Source organism: Chionomys nivalis, chromosome 4 (genome assembly GCF_950005125.1).
Source record: "Chionomys nivalis chromosome 4, mChiNiv1.1, whole genome shotgun sequence".
In the NCBI taxonomy this organism is placed as follows: domain Eukaryota; kingdom Metazoa; phylum Chordata; class Mammalia; order Rodentia; family Cricetidae; genus Chionomys; species Chionomys nivalis.
Window position 1 is genome coordinate 70,869,881 of NC_080089.1, and position 26,101 is coordinate 70,895,981.

General features: G+C 44.8%; 1 protein-coding gene across 2 annotated transcripts in view; it reads right to left on the reverse strand.

The window, feature by feature from the left end:
• The window catches only part of Myzap (myocardial zonula adherens protein), a 93,752-nt gene that overhangs the window by 57,623 nt on the left and 10,028 nt on the right, over window positions 1–26,101 (reverse strand). For both annotated transcript variants that reach the window (XM_057766997.1, XM_057766998.1), the window contains exons 2-5: window positions 23,009–23,095; window positions 7,009–7,164; window positions 2,274–2,366; window positions 1,393–1,506 (exon numbers count right to left, since the gene is read on the reverse strand). In XM_057766997.1, coding sequence (XP_057622980.1) covers window positions 1,393–1,506; window positions 2,274–2,366; window positions 7,009–7,164; window positions 23,009–23,095 — 450 coding nt within the window. The remainder of the gene's footprint in view (window positions 1–1,392; window positions 1,507–2,273; window positions 2,367–7,008; window positions 7,165–23,008; window positions 23,096–26,101) is intronic.

Consider the following 26,101-nt stretch of genomic DNA (forward strand, 5'->3'; position numbering starts at 1 on the left):
GGAAGAGGCTGGGATCTTGCACAAGTGAGAAGCCAGTGACCTTCAGATATGACCGATGGTGTAACCTTCTAGTTGCATGGCTCTGTTGGCAGCCCAGGATTAAGAGACTAAGGGTCCTTGGGTTAGAGATAATCTTGTTCTAATAAGTAACCAATGAGGTAAATGCCTAGATTGTCAACTAAACAACATGAGAAGAATTTGCCTAGAAATATATTGTTTTTCTGGAGAGAAAACCCCAGAGACAGTGTGGATAGAAGCAGGCCTAAGCTCAGGTGGGGCAAGGTCCTCTCTGGTAGGCGGGGGAATGAAAATGTTTCCAAAAGGGAAAGAAAGAGGGCCTTGGCAATCCCCCTTCAAGATAGGAGGAAGGGAACAAAGGGCTCCTGAGTAAATCAGGGGCTTGGCCTGAGGCCAGGTGGAAGCTGGCATACACAAAAGGGAGCCAGGAAAAGCCTGGGACTGCAGCCCAACCAGAAATGGGCATCCCAGACCAACCCAAACACAGCCCTGCCCCACCCACTGCTGGAAGCTGGCCGAGCTTTGTTGCCGCTGGGGCTCTATCAGCTAAGGCTGGTGAATACCAAGATCTGTGGGAAATGAAGGAGCCCAGTATGGTGGTCTGTTTGCTTATCCACAAAACTATTTACACAGTACCAGAAAGGATTAGAAAGAAGTGGGCTGACCATTTAAAAGATGACAAAAAAGATAAGCCAAATAAACTCGGGGGATGACAGAAACGATTGTGTATTTGGAAAGCAAGACCAAGGGCTTGCTCTGAACATCTTCAGACGAACTTGCATGCTAGGCAGAAAACCCCTTGGTTGGAAGAGCAAAGACTGGAAATCCCTTAATGGTTAGCTCAGAGCCAAATTCTGGTAATAGGTCTTAATTAAGAATGTCTATCTTTTAAGAATGTCTTCATTCTCTGGAACACACAGTACTCTTTCCAACATAAAATCATTTCTAAGTCAAGAAAGATTGCTTCCTGTGAGAACTACTTCCCATAAGAAGTTGCATTTTGTCATTGGATAAATATGTCTTTTCTGCAACCAAGTGGGACTTCTTGAAGCACCCAAGCTACAAGGAGAAGGTAGCTGATGTGTTGCGTAAATACAGAGGACCATTTAGGTACCTACAGAGAAAGAGGCATCTCCATCCCAGAGCTGAGCCTAAAACCCCGTTGACACGGCACCTTAAAGAGCCTCAGCATTTCTGCTGGAAGCATTTTCTCCAACTTCCTCCCCACCTTACAAAAACTGCCATGCCTGTGGTTAAAGGACCATGACTGACCATGGGACAGTCTGTGACATTTCTACCCACAGGCCCCACTCCTGTTTAAGCTCGCTGTCCTCTAAAGAGAAGGTTCCCAACCAAGGGGAAGCAGAGGGATACCTGCAGACCAACAGAGTCCAACGCCAAGGCCGAGTTCATGGCATTGAAGTTATCCAGGGCTGATGACTGCGCTTGGATGTGACTGTCTAGGTAGTCCTGCCGAGCGTGGGAAACCTGGAGAGAGGAAGACAGCCACTCAAGACCAACCCACACCCCACAGACTCCAGGGAGGGGGGAAGTTTCTGAGAGCAGCATTACGTGCTTCAGTAATATTTACGGTAAAACAACAGATTACAAACCAACATCCGGGGCCAAGGAGTTAGCTTAGATGGTAAAGAGCTGGCCAGGAAAGAGAGAACACACTTCCTTTTTCTTGGTGTGTATTTTTTATCTATTACAAATGATGCTTTAAAAATAATTAATTCATCTACATGTCATTTTATATGGGGGCGTTTATCCTTAGAGTAAATTCTTAAAGATGGAATTTGAGGGCTAGGACTGTGGCTTGGTTGGTAGAGCACGCACAATGATGGGGTTTGATCCTCATCACCCTGGAAACCAGGCATGGTGGTGCACACCTATAATCCCTTCACTAGGGAGTTCAAGTTCATGCGCAGTTGAAACCACCCTGGACTACACAAGATTTCATCTTTCAAAAAAGTAGGTCATTAACTAGAACCCATCTGGACTGGAGAGATGGCTCAGCAGTTAAGAGTGTGCACCGCTCTTGTAATGAAACTAAAAGGAAGATTATTAGACATTCTCCATTGAAGAATAAAGTTCAGTCTACAGCTCGAGAAAATGTCCTCTCAGTTAGTTTAAAGTATAACTTCTCCATTCCTAAGGAACATGTACTATTTAAACATCCCCAGGCCACTGGGCACCGGTGCCAAGCCCTGCCATCCTCTCACCACCACGGTACCACCGAGGCCCGGTCTTACCGACAGGTCCTGGGTGAGCTGGCGTATCTTCTGCCTCATCTCGTCATAGTCTCCGTACATCCGCTTCCTCACTTTCTCCAAAGTGGCCCTTACCTGCAGTCACAAGACCACTAGTGAGACATCAAGTTACAATAGTTTCATAAAAGATACTGGAGACTTTCTTAATAAGAGAAAGACCCACAAAAAATTTTAAGAATAAGACCTGCAGCAAATTAAGTGCAAGGACACTTTCAACATCTGGTTAGAAACCGTGGAAATAATACAGGTGATAATGTGTATATTAATGAGGAAAAGGACTAATAAACACTAAGTTATCCACATAATGTGTATATCAATGAAGATAAGAACTCATAAGCATTAAGTTATTCAAGCAATAAACTGAAGAAAACTACTTTGTTAAAACTTACCCATCACCCCCAATCACTGTTTGAACCAAGTTTACCCCTTCCAATCCCATGTTTTTACAAGCAGGAAGTTTTTAACTAATTGACTGTAAACACATAGCTACAAGGATGAAAACACTCCAAAGCAAGCAGCAACCTCTCATTTTCTCTGTGTTCAAAATGCCAAAAAGCAATTAAATGTCTAGAATGCAAGGTAGAAAAACGTGAGGCCTGAAGGGGCCAGAAATTCAGATGTCAGTTTCTCAGTAATTATCAACAGACCACACACGGGGTAACAGAGAGGAAAGTGGTCGCACTCATACAAACACTATGCAAGTCTGGACTGGGGTGACTACCAGAGGAGTGTTAAGTGGGAAGCTGATACACTACCCTGTTTCCCTATCCTATGGTGTCTTTAGATGTTTGGAAACGTTCTCAGAGTTCCCAACAGATAAGGCATGGAGGCAGCTTCATCCAAGCTGTCTAACTTACAAATGGCTGAAGAGAAGCCATTTTGTTTCAGTGCTAATATTTAAGAATGGTACTGGAAGACTTGCTACTGAAGGTATATTTGTGTAAGAAACACCTTGTTTTGCTTTGAAGGTTTTGTTTTCTCTTTCTTATACTAGGAATTTGAACTCAAGGCCTCAAGCATGCTAGGCAAGAACTCTAACACTGAGCTACATTTTGGTTTAGAATGGATATTGATGGAAAGTTAGAAGAGAGGAGTCAAGACTTCAAGCATTCTCTAAATGAGATTTTTTTAAAAAGATTTAATTTATTTTTTAAGTGTGTGTGTGTGTGTGTGTGTGAGAGAGAGAGAGAGAGAGAGAAATAGAGAGAGAGAGAACTAGTGAGAGAAATAGAGAGAGAGAAATCGAGAGAGAGAGAGAGAGAGACAGAGACAGAGACAGAGACAGAGACAGAGTCCGTGCTGGTTCCAGAGGAAGCCAGAAGGTGTAGGTCTCTCCTAGAACTGGTGTTACAGACATTTGTGAGCTGCCTGACATGGGTGGGTTCTGGGAATCAAATCTGGATCCTCAGCAGTAGGAACTCTTAACCCCTAAGCTGCCTCTCCAGACCCTACACAGTGGAGTTTTAATAGTCTACTTTCTTGTCATTGACCACAAACAACTGGAAAATTGAGGCTCAAAGCATGACCCTTCATTCTAGGGGGTCAATAACTGATGTGGGATATTATTCTGTGTATCTGTTGCTTTTATTGGTCAATGAATAAAACTGTTTGGGTCAATGGCTTAGCAGAGTAAAGCCAGGTGGAAAATCAGAACAGAGAGAGAGAGTAGGCAGAGTCAGTGAGATGCCATGTAGCTGATGAAAGAAGTCAGATATTGGAACCTTACCAGTAGGTCACAGCATCATGGTGACACATGGATTAATAGAATAGTAGAAATAGGTTAATCTAAGATGTAAGAGTTAGTCAATAAGAAGCCTGAGCTAATAAGCCAAACAGTGTTGTAATTAATATAGTTTTGTATGATTATTCAGGTCTGGGCAGCCAGAAACAAATGAGCAGTCTCCATTTACAAATAACCCTAGCTGGCTCTTATGCTGTCACTAGAGGTGAATGGGCAGAATCTCGAGCTGGGTGTTGCTCCCACTGAACAGTGTAGGAAGCCAATAAGGCCAGGGTGTCTCCCATCAGGAGCAACAAACTCATAAACACACTGAGGAATGAGGAGGCTGGGATGGACCTAAAATCAGTGGGACCTAGAAATTAACTTTGTATTGCAGATCACAGTGGAGCGTGGGAATTTGGGGTCAGAACCAGCTCTGTGATTTCAGCATATGTCATTTATAGCTGAGAACTAGCCTGGACCTGCTGTCTTCAACAATTTGGGAGCCTGGGTTCTACTTAGAAGTTCTACCTCTAAAGCAATCCCAAACTCTAAGGAGCATAAAGATGAAGAAGGTCTAAATAGTTCCTTGAGAAAGTCTGCATTGTTTAAAAGCAGTCTGGGTGCTGGAGAGATGGTTCAGCAGTTAAGAGCAACTGGCTACCCTTCCAGAGGACCTGGGTTTATTTCCACATCACAGCTCATACCTGTCTATAACACCAGTTCTAGGGCTTCTGTCACCCTCCCACAGATATAAATGCAGGTAAAATACCAATGCACATAAAAAATAAGTTATATTTAAAAATAACAATCTGGAATCCAACATTCTGCATGATTAAAGAAATGATCTTTGGGAGGTCAGATAACTGGGTGTTCAAGACTGGTGGCTGTAATACTGTGTGTGTGTGTGTGTGTTTATGTGCAAATGTACATATATGTATGTGTGTTTGTACCTGTTCTTGTGAGGGATGCATGTATGTGTATGAGTGTGTATACATATATATGTGTATACATGTATGGAGGCCAGAAGTTAACATTAGGTATCTTCCTTGGTCATTCTCCACCTTATTTTTCGAGGTAGGGTCTCTCACTGAACTTGGAGGTCATCTATTCAGCTACACGGGCTAGACAGTGAGCTCCAGGGATCATCATATGTCTAACCAGTGCCAGAGTTACAGATGCTATCGACCACACACTTTTTCATGGATACTAGGGGGCTGACGTCTCAGGTCCTCATGCGTGTGCAGTAGGCACTTTATGGACTGTATCATCTCCCAGCCCATGAGTTTGTTATAAAAAACAAAAACAACTCATACAATATCTAAGGCAATGTGGCTTTGTACATCATCTGTCACAAATCAAATGAGACTCACAAAGCCAGTGGTTTTGACCTCAGGGATAAGAGCCATCTATAGATGCGTAAACGGAGGCCTAGAGAAGACAGAAGGTCACACTAAGAAGAACCTGGATCTGATACAGAAGCAATGAGCTCACAGGTCTGGGGAACTTCTCCAGCCCCGTGTAGACATTTGCTTCCCCTGGCACTGAGCTATTGGTCCGTGTTTGGAGCCCATGGGCACCAGAGCAGTGTATTTCTTCTCTCCTCTAACTAACAGCATCAGTCAGACTCGTTTGGACAGAGGGGACACTGGGTAACACAAAAAGAAACAGTCAAACAGCCATCAAAGTATTCGAAGAAAATGACGCAAAATGTTAACATCCAGGACAAGCTGAATGGTGACATGATAGCCAATTGTTTTCTTCTTCATATACTTCTCCCAAACTTTCTCAACTTAAAAGACACAAGACAATACATTGATGTGGGATTACCCTCTGTATGTTATGACTACCATCAGTAAATAAAGAAACTGTCTTGGGCCTGCACAGAAAAGAATAGAGGTAGAGCAGAATAGAGGTAGGTGGGGAAAACTAAACTGAATGCTGGGAGAAGGAAGGCAGTGTCAGAGAGAAGCCATGGAGCCACCGCTGGAGAAAGACACGTCGGAACCTTGCTGGTAAGCCATGAGCCTCATGGTAAAATATAAAACAATAGAGATTGGTTAATTCTAGATGTAAGAGCCAGCTAGCAATATGCTTAAGTAATTGGCCAAAAAGTGATTTAATTAATACAGTTTTTGTGTGATATTTCAGGAGTCTGGGCAGTCGGGAAATGAACAAACAGCCTCCCTACTACAATACATTAAATACAAATAAATTTCAGTGATTCACATAGACTGTACTTTGTCTATTGTAGTTGACTTCCCAACATTCATTTTAACCCAAATCGTCGATGTGAACCTTCCAAGTCTGTCTATGCTCCCTGTAAGTGTAGGAGGGGTATGTGACCAACCATGGTCAAGAAGCCATGTAAGGCAAAGTCTAATGGGAGCAGGGCAACTTCAAAAAATTTCCAGATGTGGGAAATTTTTATATATATTTTATATATATTTATATGTACATATATGTGAGACATAAAAATAATTTCACATATATGTGTGTATATATGTGTACATACATATATATGAGACAATATTAAGGCTAAAGAAAGAAAACATACAAAGAAATACAAAAAACTAGATCCAGAGCCCAGTTGTTCCCTGCCCAGAACCCCCCACCTCTACACTTCATCTCCAGAGAAGATGTATTTCTTTCTGAGTTGGCAGTCTCTTATGAGTAGCCAGTAACACCCACACTTATACAGTTGCCCAAACACATATATTATATGTATCTGGTATCGTATGCAAAACCACCCAAGAGCCTCCAGACCACACCCAGCAGGAGCCCTGGCTCTCATGACCTGTAAGTAACAGCCACCCAAGAGAAGCTTGTTGAAGAATTATACCCATTCCTTTAGCATCACCACAAAGAAACAGAGAAACATTTCCAATCCAAATAAGACTTTCAAAATGCCTACTTAACATTCCCATCCACACTTCCGGCCCCACCCTCCTAGCTGCTTCAAAGGACAAAAAAACAAAGCATCCCCGAGTAGCTCACATCTTTGATGTAATTCATCTCTTCTTTCAGCTGATTGGTGGACCAGCCATACACGACCATTTCCTTCTGTTGGTTGGGATCTGATCTGCGTACCACACCGTAGACAACACCCTGAGGAAGCTTCCTTGTAGGTTCCCCATGGCTTGGTTCTGGAGGCTAGGAAAAGGCAGGAAATGAGAAAAAGAATGTAAGTCTCACAAACACAGCACTAATAATGGTTACCCACTTACGATTAAGCAGCCCTGAGCAGCAGAAGCAAGACGGTAGAAGGCCAGCTTGGCATCTCCTGGTCATACTGGACCTGGCATGGACTGGGGCTGCTTGCCCCCTGGAGAAAACATCGATTGCCCACTTCTATCGATAGAAGTCCTGGTCCACCATCCTCATTAGGAAGAACGTTCATAAACCATTTTTCCCAATGGGACATCCATTTCTAATTCTCACAAAGATGCCAGAGGAAGTTTGTCATGAAACCCTACACTGAGGTGACACTGCCTCACTAACCTCATGGCCTGAAATGTGGGAAGTTGAGATTGAATGTCATCTAGTAGTGAAACTGTCCTATGACAGCAGAGCTGACCATGCAGCCAAGCTCTGAGGGAAAGAGGTGGGGTTGACACATGATCTGTTGTGTCCATTTATGAAATATTTCTGGAAAGCCAAGCAGGGTTGGTATGACTCCAGCCCCAAAGAATCTCCACACTCTGCTTAGCTGGCCTTTAATCCAGCAGTTAAATCCTGAATCATCAGTAAGCTGCAACTCAAAAGGACCATGTCCAAATCTAACACAGTAGGATGAATGAAGGCTTCAGGAAGCAGGAAAAGAAAAAAAAAGTGTTTTTTTTTCTTTTTTGATCACCAAGAAAATTCCTTCAAATGTGTAATGTTTACAGGCATTCACCAACACAGAGTTCTTTCCTGTCTTCTTCATAGCTGAGGGCGTTGAAGTTCAAAAGGGCTAAACTGGTGTGTGACCGCACATTCACACCGGAGGTAATCCTGTTGGTGCTAAGATAGTTCCTCATACTGAGGGTCTGTTAGATGTAAGGAGACGGGGTACAGACCTCCTCAAACATGAAAGGGACAAAGACAAGAAAGAAAAAACGGGGGAGAGTGACAGAGTTAGAAACAGAGAATAGGGACAAGGGTTGGTGAAATGGCTCAACCAATAAAGTTTTGTCACCAAGCCCAATGACCTAAGTTTGATCCTCAGGGTCTACATGGTGGAAGGAAAGAACTAACTCCTATAAGTTTTCTGACCTCCACATGGGCACTGTGGTTCACTAGCTGGCATATAGGTGCTGTGCACACACACACACACACTTTGGAGCCTGTCCTGGAACTAGCTCTTGTAGACCAGGCTGGCCTTGAACTCAAAGAGATCCACCTGCCTCTGCCTCTGGAGTGCTGAGATTAAAGGCATGCACCATCACCACCCAACAAAAGAAGTAACTTTTAAAATAGAAAGAAAACAAGACCCAGGCTGAGACGTCATAGACAAGTGGCTTCTGCAGAGCCCTCCCTGGAGTTGACCCAGTATTCAGTCTACACCACACAACTACACCATCAGTCAACTCCCCTCCACCACCGGCCTTCCTTCCTTCCTTCCTTCCTTCCTTCCTTTCTTCCTCCCTTCCTTCCTTCCTTCCTTCCTTCCTTCCTTCCTTCCTTCCTTCCTTCCTTCCTTCCTTTCTTCGTTTTTGAGGCAAGGTCTCACTACATAGTCTTAGCTGGACTGGAACTCACTCTGTAGACCAGGTGAACTCACAGAAAACCACCTGATCCTGCCTCCACAGTGCTGGGATTAAAGGTGTACGCCACCACACTGGACTCTGTACCAACTTTTCCAATTACCTTTTTGTAGACTTTTACCAGGTTTTCAGAAAACTTTTTTGAAATACAAAACTTTAATTTGCATTTTAAATTACTTATTGTCACAAAATAATGACTACTGAAAACACTAAAAGTTTGTAAAACAAAAAATAAAAACCAGTAAGGTTCATGACAAATTGTTAATCCCTTTGGAAGAGCGAACAGTGAAACGCATTAGAGGTGTTGGAGAATGAAAGGGAGGCTTCCTTTCCTTGGTTCTCTGCACTATTTGTGAGCACTTTTACCACAAGGGCTTTTAAAGAAGGGAGGGGACACGTCCAATGCCTTCTACTATGTGGTACAAACTGGGCCGTGATGTAGCGTGAGGATCCGGGACACTGGCATTCGGCTTCTGGCAAAAGCTTGGATATGTGATGTGCCCTAGGCACCGGATCTCATGGGTGCTGCTGCTACCCTCGAAATTGGTTGTCATTCAGTGACTAAGGCTGCTAAATGGCTTGTGGTGGAGCGACATGCTGACATTCAGATACCCCCAGTTTGCGAGGAGAAGGAAAAGCTCCAATGAAACTCCCCACAGACCAGGAAACACAAGCTGTTCTTCCAGCCCTGGACCCCACCCAGTTCCTGAAAAACAGGTTGCTGAGGACACTGGGCTCTGATGAGACACACAGCGCAGCAAGGTGCCCAGAGGACTGGTGGCCAGACAGAGGAGCTCACCACCTGGGAGATGAGGACAATGCAGGACAGGGTCAGGTCTACTATCCCAGCACTGAGAAGTCTGAGGCAGGGGGATTTCCCTGAGTTTGAGACGAATTGGGATTGCACAGTGAGTTCAGGTCTATTTGGGCTGCACAGTGAACCACTATCTCAACAAAGAGCAGGATCTGTGTACATCCAAAGATGCCTAAGATACACTGAATGAAAAAGAGAAAATTTTACATTCCGGTTTTTTATCTTAAGATGGTGAGTGAAAAATTTCTGTGCCGAGTGGTGGTGACATACACCTTTAATGCCAGCACTCAGAAGACAGAGGGAGGCGGATCTCTGTGAGTTCGAGGTCAACCTGGTCTACAGAGCAAGTTCTAGGGCAGTCAGGGCTACACAGAGAAATCCTGTCTCCAAAAGCAAAAACAAACAAACAAACAAAAAAGAAAATTTCTAAAAAGATACAATCCCGACCTTTGGTGACAATCTCCTCACTGGGAACAGAATACCATCTTTTCTTCAGCGTCCTTTAGTTCTATGACCTCTTGTTGTTGTTGAATCATTTTTATGTAAACTTTTTTTTTAAAAAAGATGATTTATTTTGGGGGTGGATATGAAGTCCCGCCCCTAGCTGGAGCTATTGGCATCTGATAACTGCTGAGAGGGCCCGTTTTCTTTAAGGGTGTGACAGCTGGAAGGTCGGCCACACTCCAGGGGACAGCCCCACACCCAAAAATATCTGGGCAGCACAAGCTGGACTGGATTGTTTTTATAAATAAAGGAGGACATGAAGTTGGGAGATAGTGAAATGGGGGTGGTAAGGGAGGAGTTGGGGGAGGGGTGAATATGAATGCAAACATATAGCATGAAAGTCTCAAAAAAGTTAATAAAATATTAGTTTTAAGAGACGTATTTGTAGTTATCTGTATATGTGTGTATCTGTGTAGGGGTACACATATAGGTAAGCGCAGGTATGCACAGAACCTAAAAGAGGGTGCCAGATGCCCTGAAGCCAGAATTGCAGGCAGTTGTGAACCACCCAATACGGATGCTGGAAACTGAGCTCGGGTCCTCTGCAAAAGCAGAGCACCTTCTTAACCTTAAGCCATCGCCCCAGCCCCCCTTTATTTCAATTTTCAAAGGAAACAAAAAGTAAAAAATATTAGAATGTCATCTAAATAAAAGACATCCAAAAAAGGGCCTGGTCACAGGGCTCTACTGTAGGGCTGGGGGCATGATGTTCCTTAGGCGCTAACGCTGGACCATGCAGGGAAAGACTGGAAGGGCGCATGAAGAAAGAAAAGGAGGATAACGTTTGCCGCACAGTGATTTTTATGATGCTAAAGGAAACTCTTATTTCCTTTAGCCCTCACATCCCTACTGTGTAAATGTTACTGGTTCATCTGCGGTGAGCACTGAGGTTCCTGCCTCTGTCTTTCGGCATCCCAGAGTTTAAAGAGGCAGGGAAGCCAGGAGCCAGCCCTCAAGGGCCAGAACCATTTGGAAGAGGAAGGCCAGAGTTGGGGGCTCCTCTCCATTTCCCCATCCTCACCTACCCCATTCTTCTACCAACTCCTTTTGCCTCATGCCGCTCCCAAGGCTCTTCCCTCTGCCACACTGCTAGACAGACATGTCTCTTCCTCCAGAATGACTTCCTTAACCCTCCAGAAGTTAAGCTCCTCATGCCCATTCTCCCCATGACCACAGCCATGCCTAGGTGACTCTGAATGTCCTTCGGATCAGAGGCCTGCTCCCCAGGCAGCCACGGGTCTAGGCCTCATCTGTCTTCTTTCCCACACTAACTGCAGCAGCCGACAGTGACGGACACATTGTGACTCTCGGCAAGTATTTGCTGATTGAATAGGAGCTTTAAAAGCCAGAAGGGCCTCTGGGGAATCACCTCGAACATGCAAATAGAGTCCAGCTGATGGCAGCACCCTTGGTCCCTCTTAGAGCAAGGGACAGACAGCTATCCAGAGCCTCAGCCACAACATGCAACACTGAGTAGTCCCAACAACATCATGTCTGGAAAATACCAACATGCTTGAGGTCAAATGCTAGAGAACACACAAGGACCTAAGAGCTAACATGTTTGCAAATATTTAAAGGCCATTTCTTTTCTCCTCCTAAAACAGCCCTAAAATGAATATTACTTTTAAGCATGATGAGAATTATTGTGCTAATACTAAAAAGTAATGTTTACCTTTGAGAGAAGCATGCTAAAATATTTATGACATATTTATTTATACAGGTGAAGGAAGTGGACAGGATGTAGATGAGGGAGGACTGGCCATGGGTGGAGGGCTACTGAGGCTGAGCCCAAGGCTAGCAGCTTCTTCCACATCTCAGCTTCCTCTGGTATAAGTTTCAATTGCTCCGTAGTTAAAAGATCTTTTTAAAGCTTTAGAATGATGCTTTATATATTTAAAAAAAAAAAGTTTTAAATTACATACAGAGGCTGGCAAGATGGTTCGGCTGGGAAAGGTGCGTGCTACCTCACCTGAAACCCCAAGTTCTATCCCTGGAATCCCCATGGCAGAAGGAAATAACTGATTCCTGCAACTTGTCCTCTGACCTCTGCACGTGCGTCACCTCACACAGAGGGAGAAAGAGAGAGGGCGAAATACAGACAGACAGAGAGACAGAGAAAGACAAACAGAATAAAATAGATATAGAAAACAAAAACATGTCTAAAATATTTTAAGGGCTGGAGAGATGGCTTGGTGGTTAAGAGCATGTGATGCTCTTTCAGAGGACCCTAGTTTGGTTACCAGCATCCACCCTTGTTGGGCAGTTCACAACTACCTGTAACTCCAGCTCCAGGAAATCTGATGCCCTCTTCTGATTCCAAAAGAACCTGCATCCACATGAACACACACACACTAAAAATAACAAATCTTTAAAAAAATATATGTATATGTCAGACCTATTGTGAATATGCTAGGTCTGAGACAAAGCCAGACAAAAGCGCCTTGAAAACTAAAGCCCTTTAAGTGTTGGGATGAAAAGAAAGTTCCTGCCATAGAAAGGAGCAGAGACAATTCACCAAATTGGCTTTCCATAAACCCCACATAAAACACCAGAATTAAGAGCAGGTGCACACAGTAACACACAAAGAGACTGCGATCGGTGATTTCCCATGAGCACTCACAGCTCAGAATTTACCCCGGGCACTAGCTGCAGCTGTTTTCCCTGGGCTGGAAAAGGAAGAGGAGACACAGACAGTAACCCAGTCTAAAATTCTACATGATGCCCCCAGGGACTCAGTGGCCATTTGATTAGTGAGGCTAGTTATGAGGGTCTACGCTTTTCACATCTTAAACATGTGATCCAACAGCACAATAAACTCCACGAAGGCAGGGAGCGTATCTATTACTCTCACAGCTGTAACTCCACACCCAGAATAGACGTTCAATAAATACGGGAGGAGTGAATGTGTGTTCATGTGTGTGTTCCAAGTTGGTAGGTGTGCGTGTGGGTGCATGCCAGTATGCATATGAAAGTATATATATGTGTGTGCACATGTAGAGGTCACAGGTTGACCTCAGGTGTCAACCTCAGCAATACCGTTCACCTCCTTTGAGACACTGCTCTGGCATTGTGTTGTATGAGTGTATACAGAGTTCCACAGCTGAAGAAGTTTTGGAGAGGGGCGAACTCTCTTGCATTCTAGAAGAGGAACCAGGGTCCCCTTGTGAGGGCTTGAGACAGGAGCACTGCAGAGGTTGGTGAAGGTCCAGGAGCAGAACCTCAGGCCTCTTCTTGAGAGGCAGAGACAGGCCCTGCGCACTGTCACAGAGACAGCCCAGCCCCAGCTGCAGCCATGAATCATGGCCGCACACCCGCTCGCCTGGCAACAGTCAGGATGTTGTATAAACAGGTTCTCCAAGGACAAGAACCAGCAGGCTTGTTCATCTAAGCTTTTGAAGGAAAGGGGCTATAAAATCTGCCGGTGGGGGTTTCCTCCTCTGACACACTGCTGGCTCCAGGACTCTTGGACTCTGTACCCGTACGCACACAGCCAGTCTCCCTCACTTAGCTTCTCCGAGTCTCAAAACAGAGTAATTAAAGGTCACTGAAGGACACATAATGTCCTTCCTGCTGTGCGTTAGTAGCTTCTCATAGCAGAGTCTCTTCTAGCTGCTCTATTAATATGCACATAATGAAGATTTTGCTCATGATGAAGATCACAGAGCCAGCGCCAACCAGATCCAAGACTATGCAGCCACATTCTGGTTCAGTGTGATGCATCTGTCATAGCTAATATTGGTCTCCTCTCTCACACACACACTCTCTCCCCCTCCATCCCCTCTCTCTCCTTTCTTTCCCTCTCCTTTTCTATTTGTGCACATGTGTGCATGCATGCGTGTGTGTGTGTATACGTGTGTGTGTGTGTATACGTGTGTGTGTACTCACAGGATTATAGGGCATACAGATTTGGGCAAGAAAATGGATACAGACCTTCAGAGAGTGACAGAGTTTTTTGAAAATGAAAGGATAGCAGTATCTAATTTCAAAATGATCTATCAATTTTATTCCTAAAGTTTAACCCTCTTTATAGGCATCCCACATTTCCAGTTCTTCTCCATGAAATCTGTGATGATAAGAAATCATTGCTCCTTCTTCCATTATTATGTTTAATAAAAAAATTTAAAAAGCCAGGGGCAGGGCAGACACCTGTAATCCCAGTCCTTGGGAGGTAGAGGCAAGAGGATCAGTAGTTCAAAGACAGCCTCAGCTACATGAGACAAACAAACAAAAAGTAAAAAGAAAACAAAAAGCTAATTTATCTGAGTTGCTCAAACGATTTAAAGAACTTTCTATGATGAACCGTGTCACTCCCCAATAAAAAATATGCTGGAGTCTTAACTGCTAGTCACTTAAAATCTGACCTTACTTAGAGACAGGATCAACTTAAAATAGGGTTGTTAAGAGTGGAGTGGGATCTATTCCATGGTCACCAGCATCCTTACAAAAGGAGGGCATTTGACAGACATGAACACAGGGACCGCTCCATCTGTGGACAGCAATTACACAGCCACAAGACAAGGACTAACAAGAGCCTCAGTATCTCCAGAGGAAATGTGGCCCTGCATCCATTCCAGGCTTCTAGTCCTCAGAAGTATGCAATAATAAAATTCTATTTTTCAGCCCATGTAGTCTACAGTGTTGTTATGGCAACTTATGAAACTGATCATCACAGTCACTAAACATCTACTGTGTGCAGAGAGCAAGGCCCTGTAGAGACGGAATAGAGTCAATGCCTTTGTGCTCTGTGTGTTTCTATGCTAACTCAATGTCATTTTCACATTCAAATGTTTACAGAAATGTGTATCCGTTCTTATGGACATTTCTTTGTTAAGAACACTACAGGTAAAGCAATAAAGCCAGTCTGGAACCTGGAGCTTGAAGGAGGGGCGATCATGGATGCACAGGATAGACAGACAGGGTCTCAATGGAAAAGCAAGCCATTGTTGAGCCTGGAGGGGCAGGTCGTTTACTCTTTTTAGAATGTTTATTTTATTTTTAATTATGCACATGTCTGTGTGTGGGTATAAACATGAATGTACAAAGGATGCCAGAGGTGTTGGGCATCCCCAGCTGTAATTGCAGGCAGTTATGAGCTGTCCGTCTCAGGTGTTGGGAACTTCAAGAAAGGTTTGTGTTCTTAACCACTGACCATCTCTCCAGCCCTGGCTCATTTACTTTACAATAAGGCTGGGACTGAATATCTCAGTAGCTATTTGAGGAAGAAGGTTCTAGGGAAAAACTGATCTCAGAGTCTAAAAGAAAGGGGATTGTTCTCTGGAGAAATTGAGGGGAGAGGGACAGAGGGAATCTGTTAAAGATAGGAAAAGTTCAACCCCAGGGAAGGATGGGGCTCTCTCCCAACCCCTCCCCTCCTCCACTAACCATTCTATTTATTCCCTATAATAGCCTTATGTCTATTTCCTATAATATCCCCAGATCCAGGCCCAAGACTGACCCTACCAGGTTCCCGCGAAGTGCATGAGCCAGACTGGCTCTGGAGGAAATATACTCAGTGAATGAGCCTAAGAAAAAAACCCATTCTCACCAGGAATCAGGGTATGGAAATGTCATGTGCATAGGTCACAGCCAGAATGTCTTCTAAATGTGTGTGCCCATGTCCCATTCAAGGTTCCAATGTTGCCTAAAACTTTTTAAAATGCTGAAATAGTAATAATAGTAATAGTAGCAACATACCAATCAACTCTCAGAAAAAAATTCACAAACCAGCATGGCTTTCATCAGGAGAGGATGCAGAAACCACAGCTGGTTACGCCATCTCCAAACCAGGCAAGGGTGAATTCTCTACGGTTGGGTCTTTGCAGACCGGGGAGGTGGAGGGAGGGAGGTCTTTGCAAAGAGGGAAGGTGGGGGTCAGAGGACTCTGAAGAGAGAAACGTGGACCAGGTAATGGTAGAGTGATGCTCAGATTGATGAGAAGAGTAGAATGACATCAGCAAGGATGCAGAAGGAAAAGCCCAAGACGAAAAAGAAAGACAAGACAGTGCTCCGTGGATGGGAATGATTCCACAACAGCTAAAGGGAGAGATGCTGAGGCCAAGGCTAAGGCCATTGGGTTTGACCTTCAAAAGACAAAGGTGGTATTAATTCACTCCACTTTATAGGCCAGACATAGTGGGGGACACCTTTCCCATACTAGTTTGCTTTTTAAATGTGTATATATGGGGGATGGAGGGGCATGTGCCTATGTGTACAGAGGCCAAAGAATGACCTCATGTGCCACCCTCAAGAACATTGTCTACTACCTTTGAGAAGTTTTCTCATTGACCTGGAGCTCACCAACTAGGCTAGACTGGCTGGCCAGCAAGCTCCAGGGACCCACACATCTCTGTCTCCCCAGAGCTGTGATTGCAAGTGCCCATCTCCAAGCAGAGCACTTTTCATTGAGTGCTGAGCTTTAAGCTCAGGTTCTCATGTGTGCGACACAAGAGCTTTACAGCCTGAGGCTTCTCCCCAGCTCTGCTCAGCTCATTTGCTCTTTGTGACTGTACATCACCACACTTGCTTACAGAACAAACTAGTGTGTGTTTTCCAGACCTGGCGACCAGCAGAAAAATTCTCAAGAGAAAGACTGAGTCTCAAGCAGGTGAGCATCTGCTTTAGAGTTAGGAAAATTCCACAATACACCCCATGATTCCGTCTCTAGGCACAGTGCTGACTACTGAACTTGCCTTGAGCATCCTCCCAACACATCCCCATGAAACAGGACAAAATGTGCCCTCTTCAAGCCTTCTGAGCTGTGAAGCATTCCTCTCTGTGATGAACAGAGAACAGCTAGAAGAGTAGCCAGCAGGCAGCGGGTTTATGTAGAGTTATGCCCCCTGGCAGCATCTGCTATGGCAGTACAGTGACTAAGGCCCAGCTACCCTCAGCCAGCTGCAGCTCTAATGCCCTGGAAATCCTCTGGGAAGTTTCACTTGATCAAAAGTCAATCAGGCCATTTGACATCCTCAGACTTCCATGTCCCATCCAGCCGCAATCCCTGGTTTAGGAAAACCATGGATTCCCCTTCAAAGGAACCAAAGTCATTAAGCATGGGAAGATCACCCAGAATGTTGGATACCTTGCAATTTTGTGGCTTCCAGGTAGGAGCAGACACACTGCAGCCACATCAGAAGAAGTGGCTCCTCCAGGGAACCCTTGTTGGTATGTGAACCCTGTTCCCAGTGAGTCAAGTCCAGGAATCCAGCCAGGACATGGTGTCAAAGTCACTGTCTGCCCAGTGAGCACTGGGATATCTGAGTTCTGCCACCACCCAAGTCCTGGGGAACTAGCCAGCCTCACCCTCCCCTCTACTCCAGTTCTCCTGCAGTGAGTCACCAGATTGTTACAGATGAATACTTCAGATATCATACCTGGTGCCCCAGTGGACCAGAGGCATCAGGGTGCAAGCTCCCAAGTTCCTCAGAGTCTGACTATTCCTAAGTACCTGCAGTGGGCTATTTGAGGGCATAAGGAGAAAGGTGACCCTGCTTTGCCATAAATATATGAAGGCTCAGTGTTGTGTGTGTGTGTGTGTCTGTCTGTCTGTGTTGATTTGAAGAAGGAATTAAGAAAGTCACAAATTATATTCTTAGAAAGGTTCATGCTGAGGTTTTTGAACCATTCCATCTTCTTAACTTTCTCCTTAACTTTGTCTGTCCCATTTGTCAAGTGAGCAGTCACTGCTCCTAACAGTGAGGTTTGTGAAGGCTGGGACTCTTCCGACCCTTTCAGTGCTGTCACAGAAGAGTAGCCACTTGGCCTGGGGGAATCTGAGTAAGTATCTCCCAGAAAAAAAGGGAAAAAAAGGCAAATAAATCCAAAAGCCTGTACTTAGCCTCAGGGTGGATGACAGAGATTAGTTTGGGGACTAGAGTTAGATTTTCACTCTGATTACTAAGGCAGTTGGAAATGACACCACTGAAGGAGTGATGTGCCCTTTCCCGGTCCAACAACTTCTATCACTTTTATGTGACTTAATTTGGAAGCAGGATTCCTTTGTATGTCTTCCACCTTTACTGATAAAATCTTCCAGCAAGGGTCCTTTCTCTTCAAGTCTAGAACTATTCTGTGGTTTCTCAATGGTGTAGGATCTGGCTTCTTTTTGTCATTTATCACTTCCTTTAAATTTTAAAATATTTATTTATTTATTGTATTGTGGGTTTGCATACATTCTAGCTTAGATGTGGAAGGAAAAGGACAGCTTGGAAGAATCAGATGTCTCTTTCTACCATGTATGACCGAGGGATAAAACTCAGGTTGTCAGGCTTAGTGACAGATGTCTTTAGTAGCTGAGTCATCTCACCAACCCCCTCTACTCCCCACCCCCACGTGCCTCTTGGAAAAGAGAGCTCTCTGCTGACTGCTCTGAGTATAAATGTCATTTTCATCTAATTGTAATCATTATGGAGTTGCAATTATCATGGTGAAATACAGAGTGGATATATTCTGCCATGGCCTTTTTCTCCCCAAATAGATGGTTTCCCATTGAATGAGTATCTGTCATAAAAAATATTCCTTTGAGTTCTAGTGCAAGTTATAGCAATCTGCACACGCGCTCAGAGAAAATGACACCATCAATGTCTTTAGCAACTTGCATAAAGCTATTTTTAATTTTCATTTTAACTTTTGATACTTTTCCCCCTCTATAAATAAAAGTAATACCTGATGCCTACTAATCTGAAAAGCACTCTTCAAGACAAAAGATGGGCAGGCATACAACTTGAGTACAAACTCCACAGCTAAGCATTCAAACTCTTTCCTGGGGAGCGTTTGGTTCTTCTGTGAGAACAACCGCTCCGGGGCACCTTCCCTGATTGTAGCTTCCAGAAACATCTCATTCCCTCTGACTCTACCACGTACATGGACACAGCCACCATGGCCCTAGTCCCATCACCCACTCTGAACCGGCCTTCTTCCTCAAACTTTCCCAGATGCCGTCAGCTCTAAAAGGGACAGAGAGAGTAAGGACAAAAAGGGGAAAAGGAGATGCTCCCCAACAAGTGGGCCCCTTTCAATCCTGTTAATCATAAGGGTCTAGTAGCTAAAGCCTCACTGCCCTGTTCTTAAACTGTTATGAGCTTCAGCACTGTGATGGCTAACACCGATTATCAACTTGACAGGATCTAGAACCGCCTAGGACATCAAGTACTAGGAACGTCTGTGAGGGAGTCACTATACTGGGTAAACTGAGGTAGGAATTCCCATTCTGACTGTGTGGGCACTGTCCCATGGGCTAAATTAAAAGGGAGGAGCAAACTGAGGGCCACTTCCATCTCTCCCTGCTTCCTGACTGCAGATGCACTGTGGGTGACCAGATGCCTCAGGTCTCTGCCACCATGGCCTCCACACTGTGATGGCCTGTACCCTTGAACCCTTAGCCCAGTGTAAACGCTTCCTTCCTCAAGCTGTATCTGTCACAGTTCGCCACAGCAATGAAAGAAACGCAATAAATACAGCTACCAAGCATTTCCTTTGCTGAGTGTTCATAGCCTTGGGGAAGCCGAAAGAACTCTTCAATCACATTTCATATGCAGAAAAATGAAACCCATTCACTCACTAATATAGGGCTCATATTCCAAATTCAGCAAGTATATCGACATGTTTGCTACAAGGTTTTTGGCCCAGGATCTAACCAAGGTCCGCTCTGTCTAACTTACCAACAACTAAAGCTCATCTTGTTTTTAATACCATCAAATTCATGGAGAGACATTCAGGCCAGTCATTCTATAGAAGGGCCTGCATTTTGGACCCTTCTGTTTCCTTATTATTAATTCAGTTACACAATTCAGCTTGGAGATTACACAGGTCTTGTGTGTACTTCTTAACCACATTACTTTGGAAGTCCTCTGAGGGTTGTCATCTGCTGGCAGTGCTGGGTTGGGTCCCCCGGTTGAAATTTTACTCAACTTTAAGGTCCACGGCTCCTTTACAGGCCATACTTTACATGTGACTCTCCTACTCAGTGACAATGTGCAACTAACTAGTTTCTGAACCATTGATGAGCATATCTGGAAATTCTAAAACAGATTTTCTAAATTAGTGTTCTAGAACAAGCTCCCCTTCCCTACCCTCTATGCCTCTCGGGTTATCACTAATGTTGTGAAGTTTTGTTATTATTCAATATATCATAATCCATGGTAAGCGGAGAGTCCTTTCTCTCAAAATTCTTAGGACCAGAAGAGCCTCAGATGTTGAAGTTGTTTACACTTGGTTGGGGACATTTGTACAGATGTTACCAGTTAGGCATGTCTATCCACCAAAATTCAAATCCAAAATGTTCCAAAATCCAATTCATTATGAGGCTCATTGTTGGGGCTATTTAGCTGGCACACACCTTTAATCCTAGCACTTGGGAGGCAGAAGCAGATGGATCTCTGTGAGTTTGTAGCCAGCCTGGTCTACAGAGTAAGTTTGAGAATAGTCAGGGCTGTTAGACAGAGAAACCCAGTCTCAAAGAAAAAGAAAAACAGGAAAAAATAGGGCTATTTAATTTGTACTGATCTTAATCTTTTTGGTGTTGAACACCAAACAATTTAACCAGAAAGAGTTATCAGGGTTGGAGAGAAGGCTCAGGGGTTAAAAGCAACTTTTGCTCTTCCAGATGACCAGGTTAGATTCCCAATACCTACGTGGCAACTCACAAAAGGGGGAAAAGGAGATGCTCCCCAACAAGTGGGCCCCTTTCAATCCTGTTAATCATAAGGGTCTAGTAGCTAAAGCCTCACTGCCCTGTTCTTAAACTGTTATGAGCTTCAGCACTGTGATGGCTAACACCGATTATCAACTTGACAGGGATCTAATGCCTTCTTCTGGCCTCCATGGATACTAAATGCAAGTGGTACACAGATACACATAGAGGCAAAACACACAAGACAAAAATAAACAAATCTTTAATAAAAAAATAAAATAAACCCATCTCCTAGGGCCTTGGCCAGTACCTCACTGGTGCTGCCTGAAGTTCCAGAACCAGGTCTACCTTGCCCTTTCCCTGTCCCCACTCCACCTGCTGAAACCAACATTCTTCCCGGTGCTGTTGGTGAGACACTTCCTCTCCTTTGAAGCAGGTCAAAGTTTACATTCTCTCATGGCTTTCCGGCCATAACTTCACCTTTCCCTACTTCCTCTGCCTCTCTGCTCTTTGCATCATCACTGATAACTTGTTGACTTCAGTAGAAAGTGAGAAGAGGGAGCTGCGAAGATGTCTCAGTTAGCAACGGGCTTGCTGTGCAATCATGAGGATCTCAGATCAGCAGCCACATTAAAAGAGAGGCAAATCCCCAGAGCTCCATGGCAAACTGGTAAGCTCCACTTTCAGAGAGAGACCCCATCTCAAGAGATAAGGCCAGGCACAGTAATGCACACCTGGAATCCATACTCAGGAGCCAGAGGCAGGCAGATCTCTGTAAGTTTGGGGTTGGGCTGTTCTACACTGAGTTCCAGGACAGTCGGGAATACTTAGAGAGACCCTATCTGAAAAAACAAACAAGTAGGCTAGAAAAAAACGGCTCCATGGTTTAGGTGCACTTGTTCTTGCAGAGGACCTGGATGTAGTTCCCAACACCCACATGGCGGCTCACAACCATCCATAACTTCAGTTCCAAGGAATCCAACATCCTCTTCTGACTTCTGAGGGCATCAGGCACACATGTGTTGCCCACACACATGCAGACAAAATACTCATACATGTAAAATAAAATTTGAAAATTTTGAGAGAGAGAGAGAGAAGAAATAAGATGGAAAGCAACTGAGGTAGACACCCAATGTCTGCCTCTGATCACCACAGGCACATGCAGACATACATGAACACACACACATACACACAAAGTTAGGAGAAGAGCGCAACAGGACAGGAAAGACGGATGCACACAACAAACTCTGGGACACTAGCAGCCTTCTACTAGTCTACAGGAGGCTCCCTGATTCATGGTTCACTACGGTATTGGTTACCTCGAAAGTGAAGCTTGCATTTCAAGAAGTTATAATCTCATAATTCTACCCATGAAATTTATAACCTATTATTTCATTTTATGTTCATATAAAACGCCCACCAGAAGAAGGACTGCCTAGTGTCTGGCGTGCCTATCCCTTTCTCTGACGCTGTCTCTCCAGAAACTACATCATTATTTTGTTTGCTTTCATTCCCAGCCAACTAGAATACCAGCTCCGTGAGTGACAGCCATTGCCTTGTTTACTGGTATGTTCACCACTGGAGTCCTAGTGGTTGAAATTTAGCAGGTGCCAGTCACAGCTTAGGAATGAGAAAATGGCATCACCCGGAACACAGGTGGAGAGCTAAGCAGGCCCTCCATTTATTTGTTAAGTCTACACTTCTGCCACCTGCCAGAGTCACTTAGCGCCACCTCTATGTTCCCAGATAGGAACACATGGGACACAATATGACCATTGTTTGTGTATATACCTGTCCCACCTGAAAAACTGCAAGTCCTTCTAAAGCAAAGGTAGGGCCATGATTATCTGCATGGTACCAGCACTCACTTCAGAAGTGACACAGAAGTGTTTGTAGGTTTCCTCTTGTATCCAGCCAAGACCATGCTCAGCTGCTTGCTGGGCTCTTCCTGCCAGCCAGAGCCAGCCTTCCAGCCTGGTGCTCCTGTTCCAGCAACTTACAAAAGGCCCTTTGACTCCACCGCACTGGCCATTCCAGGAAATACCATCTTCCCTGCCACAGCACCTGACACTAAGTCCAGTGTGCCCACAGCTGGGAGGTTACCCAGAGCCACAGTGTTTCCCAGGAAACAAGGGCTGGGCACAAGCTGCAGAGGCAGCTGGGAAAGCAGGGTGGAAGGCTGAGGGCCTTTTCTTCAGCAGCGGCCAATGCATAGCTCGGGGAACAGCTTTGGTGAGCGGGGAGACACATTAACATAGACCAGCAGACCAGCCACAGGCCCTGGCCTCCGAGAAGACTCACCTGATCTTTCCTCTCAATCTTCTTTTCTGTTTGCTGGGGTGCTGAACTCTCAGGAGGCACGGTCAGCCGTAGTCGGCAGACGTTTGCCTAAAAGGTGGAGGACAGTCCAGTTAGGATGAGCCGGGGTCAGAAGGAGCCAGAGGCCCTGGATTCTCTCTCTCTGCCTATTCCCCAGCGATGGGCACATCGTATCACACTGACCACACTGGAAGGTGGCTAGGAGTGAGACCAGCATGGCCTGGCACAGGTGCCCACCAACAGCGTCCACTAGCAGCCCGTCACTCAAACAAGGAGCTAATAAATACCTTCAGGGATTTCAAACATTTTTAAATGGCTCGGGTTTCATAACAATATGCCTAAAATGATCTCATTTCACAGATAAAAGCCAAAATCTACTAGGGAGATAGAAGCTAAATTATATAATGCGGTTACTTCTTGTCTAAAGTCTGAGATTCCTTGTGATGGGGTTGGATGTATTTTCTACTTTTCTAGCCTATGCATTTAACTTTTCTATAACAGATATGGAAATGTTAATCACAGGTTTTTATTTTACATGTTGTGTGTGCATGGGTGTGTGCATGGGTGTGTATGCCACAACACACAGGTGGCAGGGCAAAGGACAACTCTGTGGGATAGGTGCTCTTCTTTCTCCTTTCTGTGGGTCCTGGAGATCACACTCAGGCCAGGCTTGCATGGCGAGGAGCCTTTCCTTGCTGAGCCATCTCACCGGCCCGATCACAACTTTCATAAAGTTTCTTTAATCACATTCATATTCAATATGCACAGTAGGCAGACGTGACTTAAATGTCCACTGTCAGATGGCGGAGCCAAATATATATACACAACAGAATACTACTCAGCTTTAAAAGGGAAGGTAGTTCTGATACAGCGCAGCGTGGGTGAACCGTGACAACACCCTGCCCGAGATAAGCCTAATACATCAGAGCAAAACAACCTTCTACGTGACGTACCTAGACCAGTCACACCCATCGAGAGTGGGCGTGGAAGGTGCTGCCAGGAGTTAAGGAGATGGAGAGCGGGGAGGTAGCATTTAGCGGGTATAGAACTTCAGTATGAGACAATGGGAGAACTGGCAGTGCCAGGGGGCCACAGTAATGTAAATGCACGCAAAGCCATGAACCTGTACACCTAAGAAGAGTTAAGGTGACAAATGTAATGTCTAAGGTACTTTAGACAGGAGGAGGAGGAGGAGGAGGAAGAGAAGGAGGAGGAGGAGGAGGAGGAGGAGGAGGAGGAGGAGGAGGAGATGACGACGACGAAGAAAGCCAAAACTGCTCATGTTTGCTGAAAGTTCGAGGGGATTTTAACAGAAAAGGCTGGGAAGCAAGAGCATAATTGACGAGGTGTGAATATCTGACAGCTTCTTTAGCAATACCATGAGCACCTGTCACTGACCTCTGAAGCTCTGTCAGGTTATCAGAGGCTGTCGATAAAGCTCACTGAAATTTTGGAATAAAGGACAGGAATAGTGGTATACATCTTTGATCTCAGCACTCAGAAGGCAGAGGCAGGTGGGTCTTTGTGAGTTCGAGGCCAGCCTGGTCTACATAGCAAGTTCCCAGGACAGTCAGACTGACATAGTGGAACCCTACCTCAAAAACAAACAAAATATAATACACACACACACACACACACACATATATATATACATACATACATACACACACATACATATGCACATACATACATGAATAAAGGTTTCCAAGAGGCCAGCACTGGGGGTGTGGCTCAATGGGAAAACTCTGGTCTAACAGGCAGAAACTCTGGGTTCAATCTCTGTACTGCAAAGCCAAGCCAACCCAATGAGAGAGAAAGTCTAAATTATACTATTTCTCTTCAGTGTAAGCACAAAAGAAGCATTTAAGCATCCCCTGAGGAGAGCTACAGCTTGTGAGATTTTCCAAGAGGCTGGTGACAGCGAGGGATCCTGAGCAGTCATTTTCCTGACTAAAAATAGACCCGTGTACTAGTAACAAGACCGTGACAACATCCATGGGACATGCATTCACAGGGCTTGCAGTGTGCCAGGTACCAGCTAAGAGACCCTAAGTCCATCTAATATTGAACACAATCCTCCGGAACAGGTCCTCTTACCTACCAGGCCTACTGAGTGATTAGGAAGTCACTTCCGACAAGGCTGTATGGAGGTCTCACACTAGGAGACAGCGGAGCTAAGCTTTTAACCTGGCCAGTCTGCAGGGCCTGTGTTCTTCATCTTCACAGTCTGCCACCACAATCCTGAAATACCATATGGGCCTGACCCACGGGAGGCTGCTTGGCACCTATTATACATTAAGCTGTGCCCCACTATAATTCAATGTATGCCCTCACCCCTAGTACCTCCGAGGATGGCCTTATGAAACTATATGGCAGTGCTTCTCTGCCTTCCTAACGCTGTGACCTTTTGACAGTTCCTCATGCTGTGGTGGCCTCCAACCATAAAATTGTTTTTTACTGTACTTCATAACTGTAATTTGGCTACTGCTATGAATCTCATGTAAATACTTTTGGAGATAGAGGTTCGCCAAAGAGGTCACGAGCCACAAGTTGAGAACCACGGATATAGAGTATTTTGCTTTGCTTTTTCTGAGACAGGGTCTCACGTATCCTAGATAGGTCTGGAACTTGTTATGTAGCTAAGGGTAATCTTGACCTTCAGATCTTCCTACCTCCACCTATCAAGTGCAGGTCTGACGGGGCATGCACCACCATGGCTGGTTTATGTGCTGGGAATGGAACCCAGGGTCTTGTGTATGCTATAAGCAAGCTCTGTCCACTGAGCCACATCATGTCCTTACAGAGTCAATCGGGTAAAAATGAAATCACAGGGATTATCCTTATCCATATTATTGGTAAACTTACAAAAGTGGAAAGTTCAGAGGCAGATGCACAAGGAGAAGCCTCATGGCCATTAAAATGCTTATCTAATTCAGGCCCGGCAGTGCTGGTCCCTATCCTCAGCTACGTGGGAGGTGGAGGCAAGAGTATAGAAGCTGCTTGGTGACAAAATGAGTTCAAAGCCAGCCTGAACAACTTAGTGAGGTCCTGTCTCAAAAAACTACCATGCTGGGC